General features: G+C 40.3%; 1 protein-coding gene across 1 annotated transcript in view; it reads right to left on the reverse strand.

Annotated features, from left to right (window-relative positions):
• The window catches only part of LOC103372804 (whirlin-like), a 65,388-nt gene extending 59,846 nt beyond the window's left edge, over positions 1-5,542 (reverse strand). The window contains exons 1-2 of the mRNA XM_008302538.1: positions 5,262-5,542; positions 463-499 (exon numbers count right to left, since the gene is read on the reverse strand). Of these exons, the coding sequence (XP_008300760.1) occupies positions 463-499; positions 5,262-5,542 (318 nt within the window). The remainder of the gene's footprint in view (positions 1-462; positions 500-5,261) is intronic.
• Between the last annotated feature and the right edge of the window lie 1,763 nt (positions 5,543-7,305).

Consider the following 7,305-nt stretch of genomic DNA (forward strand, 5'->3'; position numbering starts at 1 on the left):
TCACTGTTATTCTGCTATAGGGAAGAAATTAACACTCACACTGACTTGTTTGCATTTCTTTAAGCCTGTTACAATCGTATCAGGCAAAGATGCAGCAAAGGTGTCCCCTTAAATCAGCGACAGGGGAATTGTTTTGGTCAAACATTTGTATGCAGCAAGGCGAGACCGTCATTAGATTAAATTGGCTAATTCACGCCTTACTGCCTGATCCAAAGACTTGTTGCCGTTTCCTGTCTTGAAGGGGATTTTAAAACCAGCACCGCCCACCTTATAACCACAATCTACATGCAGTGACGCACACCACCACAAAATGAACCAGCGACATCAACACTGTCTCTCTTCCATATCGTTCTCCAGGTCAGCGTTGCCATTAACAGAAAATTGGACAACCGGAGAGATAATCACTCCCCTCGGGTGTTTAGTGCGCGCACATACAAAGAGGAAATTACTTATGAATCTCACCTTTCCTGCCGCCGATGCTCCCTGGTCCATAGAGAAGCTGCAGAGAAACAGACGAAGAGGACAAATTAATCACAGAGGGACGGTCGAGTCCTCCAAATGGAATGCGCAGAAACACACTCCCTTGACCTCAGATGTACACATTCATATGTATTACGGTCGTGGACAGCTCATCCTGCAACATACGTGAAAACAGCCTGATCATCATATCTGATTATAAAAGAAAAAAACATTTAATAATGCAACAGGTGGGATTCCAGTGCAGTAATTACTCTAGGAGGCCACATGCTAAAGAAATGCCTGTTTACTGAGAAAGAAAAGGTGAAAAACAGCAATAAAGTCATTACATTTTGAAAGCAGAGGAGTTATTTTAGCTCATAAACTGCTATCCTACAGACAGCTTACAGTGCACGAGCAGGTCTTTTATTTGTTCATGACCTCTATATCGGACACATTTGTCGGATTAAACACACCGCTACAAACACACTGTACATTTACAGGCACTAATACACAACTGATTTAGTGAATAAACACCCAGAAAAGCCTCATAATAAGCATTAAAGGAGCAAACTTCCAGAGCGGCTGAAGGGTTAATAGCTTTTTTCTCCCCGTCCTCTCTCACATGCACATATTTGAGCTTGGCACGGAAAAGAGGATTTGAAACATCTTGACGGAGCTTTTCATCTTTTTTGAATATATTTGGTATTTATCAGAGACTGATAAGTGCACAGTGCTACAGATTTTTAAGTCTTCATCACGGCTTTTGTGTTCCTGGGAGATGCTGCACAGAAAAGCGTTTTAACAGGGGAATGTGAAGCGCTCGTGTCTCTCGCTGAGGCTTTTCAATAAATTTACGGCGCAGACAGTGAAATGCATGTCGCAGAGACACACCAACACTCTCTTCTTCTCTCTCTGAGTACATAAAAGGAAGGATTTTGAAACGTATGTCATTTCTTTTTCAGCCTCCTGCTCCACTCGAGTGGATGTCTTCACATCCTCAAGCGCCCCCCAAAAAGTAAAAAAAAAACACCCTAAATCCACGAGCGAACGTGACAGAGCGCTGCCTTCGGGAGCCGGAAATAACGGCGAACAGAGAATTATACTGGAGGCCAAAAAACACTGCAGTCCCACAGAAAAACAAAGCGCGCTGACCTTGTTTTGGGATTCAAATTCAATTAGTCCAGCTGACTTTGGAGACCAGCTCGGCCGTTTATTCTCTCCCTTTTAGAGATTCTGCAAATGTCTGCTCCCTGGATGCTCTCTTTGCAATGGCAGATAATTATCAGGCTTTAAAGACAAGACATTAAATGAAGCATTGTTAATGTGTGCAGCACTTTAATGCTACTGGTTTCAAATGTGTCAAATACGGTAATGAAAGAAGCAGAAAAAGCCTTACTAGAACCTTCTTTTAAAAGCAAAATTGCATTCAGTTTTTAACTTAATCTCCTGTTCCAGATGCAGTTATTCTTACTTAAAACTGGGAAACAACTAAAACAGCTGCATGCGATAATGGAGGTTTGTGTACATCCATTACTGTATTGCGCTAAAGATAGAAACTGAGCCGTAAAACACAGATGTAGGGCAGTGGAGCATCTCAAATGTCAACTTTTTTACCTTCCTTCTGGGGCGTATTCAGTATTCATTAAAAAGTGCATGAAAACACAAAAATTTATGGAAATTTATGTGTGCATCCAACATGCTAAGGAGACGAGTGAAGGGAAGAAAAAAAAGAGGAAGTGCGAGTCTCCTGCTGCATATTCCTTTTTTTTTTCTCTTTACATTGCTATTAAAAACTTTGGAAATTATGTTAACTTATTCATTACATTTATATAAATGTACTGATATTAGGAGGGGTACTTTAACTTAAACAAAAAAAAAACTTTAGGGAGAGACACCAGAGTGAAACGAACACCCATCTGTCTCAGCTCTGTTGCTTCTGCTGGAAAAAAAAAACACTAATGACTCCGAGGAGACGTCTGGGATGGAAGGAATCCACCAGAAATTCATTGTCATGTAAAAATTAAATGCTTCTTATTGTTTTGGAGAGGAGTTGTTGGCTTGATTTGGGTTGTATGTTATTGGAAAGTCGTCTGGCATTTCCATCCAACTTTAATTTGGTTGTCGGGGAGCACGTTTATTCCAGGTTGGGAGCTGCTCAGGTGTGGCATTTGGAGAGGAGCTGCAGATTGTCGGTTTTTACAGCAAAATAAAGCAAGTGAGAGTGTTGTAAACATGTAAAGGACAGATGTCTGATCACATTACATGGTTAAAGCCCGTGACTTTAATTGAAGAAGAGCAACATGTTTGACTCTGTGTTCTCTTGTTTATCTCTGTGAAGTGTTTTGAATGCTGTTTTTTTTTTTTTTTGGTGCCAGTTTTCATCACTGAAATTAGCATAGTTGGATTTCTCGCCTTTGGGCATCAGGTGTTCGATGATTTCAGTGGTGAAAAAGTCAATTTGCAGTATTTTGTTGTGTTGATAAGGTGACTAATTACAGTTTTTCTGTGGAGCGTTTGGATTTGACTGTGCTACCCGCACTACAGCAGCCCCAGTGAATGTCAAACTAAATGTTCTAATTAAACAGATTTGTAGCTTTTAAAGGCCAAAATCACAGCAGACATACTGAAATTAATTAATCATCATTTGATGATTTGTGCTGGTATTGATCTTTAAATTCTTTGCTTCCTTTGTGACAAAACACAATAGATCTCTGCTAATTTCTGCTGCATCTACGCCGTCGTCACGGGCAGCTTCTGAGCTTGTTGTGACACAAACAGCAGCAGAAGAAACGTTTAATTGGAAAAATAAATCACAACAATTCATTTCAATATCCAGACAATATTCAAAACACAGTGCTGGATACAGAGTTGTAGCTCAACTCTCATCTGTTTAATGGAAACCTTGACAAAACCATCTACTCCTCATTATAACAGCGAGTGTTCATCGACTGTTTCTTTACCTACGTCGACTTTCTTCTTTGGTTCTGATTCTCAGCCCAAACTGAAGATAATGTCTTTACTCTGAGACAAAGATGTCACTCTCTGAATGTTTAATAGAAACAAGAGAGTGACCTGAGTGGAGCACAAAGATAGTTCAGGGATTCCAGGGAATTAGAAGAAACAGTCCAATCTCCAGGACGTCAACATAACTTGATGGTTTTACTCTTCAGTATTGTTTTTATGTCCCAGTCATTGATTGAACCTCTAAAAACTCATCTCTGTGTATCAAAGTCACATGTTTAAGAGATTGTTTGAAATGGCTTAGATGTAAATCCACACCCTTGCGTTCTCCACAATGTGCAGATCCATGAATTAAATCTAATCAAATGTATTTATTTAGCATGTTTAAAACAACAACATGCTGTACAACAATTGTTCAACAAATTCCCTGAGGTTCGACCAAAGGGATCAATAAAGTTGTATCTATCTATCTATCTATCTATCTATCTATCTATCTATCTATCTATCTATCTATCTATCTATCTATCTATCTATCTATCTATTATCAGACAGGATAAAAGTAGTAAAATCAAATTTCAAAACTAAATTAAATAGAAAAAAATACTAAAAAAAAAGATGAAAGCCTAAAAAACATGTACATCTTGAAGCTTTTCTTGAAAATGTCAAAGGAGGAGCTTTGAAGCTGCTACTGGTTCTTGCTGCAGCTTGAGCACACCAGCTCACCTCTGACTCTGCTCAAACATCGTAAACTACTCTGTGCTACACGGAGTAACTCAGCCATGGAAGTCTGAATCATCAGTCATCATTGGTAAGCTGCAGTTTTTTAGGTGGAAATGCTGAGTCATGGTGTTGACTGTTTATTTTGCTCATGATATGTCTTCTAGCATCTTAAACACATCATATGGTAATGTTAACAGGTTGAAAAAAAAAATTCACCTTTAGAAAAAGTTTAAAGAAACTACGCTGTCGCCCATAAAGTTGGAATCATTTTTGTTTTCAGACACATTCCTCTTTTTATTTCTATTTATACTCACTTTGACCAGGTGCAATGATTACATACTGAGTCCTGGCTACCAGGTGAAACCAACTCTGACTACAGGATCTGACTGAAGAGTGGAACATCCGGTCCATTGACACCATCAACAAGCTTGTGGACAGAATGCCACCATGTCTTAACGCACTGATCCATGTCAGGGGTGGTCAGACTCAATATTAGTGACTGAGTGACATTTGAAAGAATAATATTGGACATTCGTAAACTCTTGAATATGAAAATCCTTCGAATATGTGTTGAATAATTGAAACAAAACCCTTACTCCTATTGTTCAATACCCCTAATTTAGTTTAAGCCTGAATCCACGGTTTGCAAAAGTTAACTATGGTTTAATTTTTATTATATGTATTGTACGTATATTGAAGTGAAATGAAATGAAAAAAAAACCTTCATTTATCCCAGAAGGGAAATTCAGTCTTGTAAAAGCTCACTTTTTTTTCCTTTTTAAAAAAAAAAAAATCAATATAACATATATTATATACAACAATAATAATCTTGTAAAATAATTAAATTTCAAAAAAAAAATAATAATAATATTGTGACATCAATAAGGCTTTGAGAAGATCTACACTTTATCTATCAAGAATAAATCACATTGTCACAATCATTTCATGAGAAGAGACAAAAAATATTTTTCATTCCAACTTTATGGGCAACAGTGTATTTAAACTGTAATTGGATTGAAAACCCAACTTCTCCAGGTAATGGTTGATGCAGCGTCACCATCAGAAGAATCTGTCAGAATGTAGGGTTTAATAAACATGACCAGGACACAGTCAGAACTCACCCTGCCACGCTGCTGTTGGCCGAACTCTCCGCGATCTGCGAGCTGGCGATCCACTTGGTCTCGCCCACCACCGTCCTGGCGTGCGGCAGCCGTCCGACGTCCTTCACCGTCATCATGAGGTGCCGCGACGACTTCAGGACGCGGACGGCTTCGTCGTGCGGGATGCTCAGGAAGCTGCGGCCGTTCACCTCCAGGATCTGGTCACCCACCTGCGGGGACGGGAGCGCACAGAGAGGCGAGGTCGGGGGGATGGAGGGCGGACCGGACAGAGACTGTCTCATGCACAGGTGAAGAGGTCGGAGAGAGGTAGCGTAACAGACGGAGGTGGTAGAGGTGTACGAGAGGTTTAATAATAAGGTTGTAGGGTTCTCGTTAAAACTTGTGGCTTTCTCAGGTTGGGCAGCGAACAGAAATAATTACACAAAGATTAAAGGAGTCCGTGCGCGCTGACAGGTTCAAGACCAGAACTGTTTAATATGTAATTGAAAAGGCTTTCATATGTAATTTCACTTTCTATCAAAGGACTCGGGCCGGAGGCAGCGGCAGGAGGAGAATAATGATGTCCATACTAAACACCACCTTGGACCATACCTTTTGTCTCCTATAATGAGCTGATGTATTGCAGCTGTAACCCTCAGAGGCGTATCAGGGACCCTCATCTGTGCCGAATGAAGCTGAAGCACCTTCTCTTGATTTGTATGTCTGCCTCGCGTGGATTAATCATCAATCGTGGCTTTGACATGTTCTAAGCAAACTGTTGTTTCTCTCTTACATTAGCGGGTCTGCACGCAAAATTGCAAACATGGCAAACCTGCATGTGAGATTTGGGCTAGAAAGAAAAACAGCAGTTTGTTCTCTACAGCAGCGGTGCAAGAGGAGTCTTTATTGCAAGCGGCAGCGCGGCGACAAAGACTGCTTTGTGGCCTAAATGTAAAAGAATGTTGTGGGTAAAGGAATAAATGTCAGGTGGTTTGGTCATCATAGCGCCTTAGCTGACTCTATTAACTTTATGTGTCACCATAACTTTGTAATAAATTAGTCACAGGGGACGGACTTGCCACTCCTCTTTTTACAAAACAGCACATAGTCGCCGGTCTTGTAAATGACTTTGTCTGGCATTTAGACTTGACGTACCGCTTAGCATTTTAGAAAAGTCCCCAAATGTCACTTTCCGTCTCTTTTGTTTTATTCCTATTTTACTGTGGCCAGCCGACCGAAGCCTCACAATCATCCCAGCGTTCGCCTGGAGCAGAAACCAAAGCAAACTAGAGATTAAAGACATTCAGAATCTCATACATTTCAGTTTCTTGGGCGTTTTCCAACAACCTGAGGTCACCTAATGCCAGATCTGTCACTACTAATGTACAGCAGCTCCAGAGCACATCTGAGGACATTCTCCACATAAACCTCCGCCGCTATCAGCGTAGTTCGCAATCATTTCTAGCAGGGCTTTTTGATTGCAAAGGACACAAAACACAAACTGTATTTACAAAAGCTATCAGTGAACAATACATACAAGCACCACTGCAGTAAGAACACACTCCGATGCCACGGCAAACACTTCTTATTTGAGCTGTGAGGCTGAGCCGAAGCCTCAGGGACAAGAGACAGATTTTAACACAGATTACAAGCTGTTTGTTCCAGCTGTTTGCATTACAAAGAGGCACTAAAAGGAGTCAACTATCCGCTTCTTATGGCTTTTTGTACAGTATTTGACAAGCCTGGAGCTCAGTTTGCTGTGAGCTCAGATCAGTTTATCAAAGTTCCGTTTGGATTTGACACAGCTTGAGAGCACATATCTGCAAAATGTACGCAAAAGGAGCAGACACACAACACAAAGCTCTTTTTCTCTCTTTCTTAGTTATCGCCGCCACCATTCTGGTAACAAAAAACATTATATATATGCATTCTCCAACTGATTCAAAACAGTAAATGTTTCAAACTGTTCAAGTGTGTGCAATAACAGCTGCATCCACAGTTTGTTCTTTTTCTGATTAACTTTTCTGTACATAAATTCTACACAGCAAAACAGTGTTTGCAGCAA

This window comes from Stegastes partitus, unplaced genomic scaffold, assembly GCF_000690725.1.
Source record: "Stegastes partitus isolate 25-593 unplaced genomic scaffold, Stegastes_partitus-1.0.2 Scaffold1830, whole genome shotgun sequence".
Lineage (NCBI taxonomy): Eukaryota > Metazoa > Chordata > Actinopteri > Pomacentridae > Stegastes > Stegastes partitus.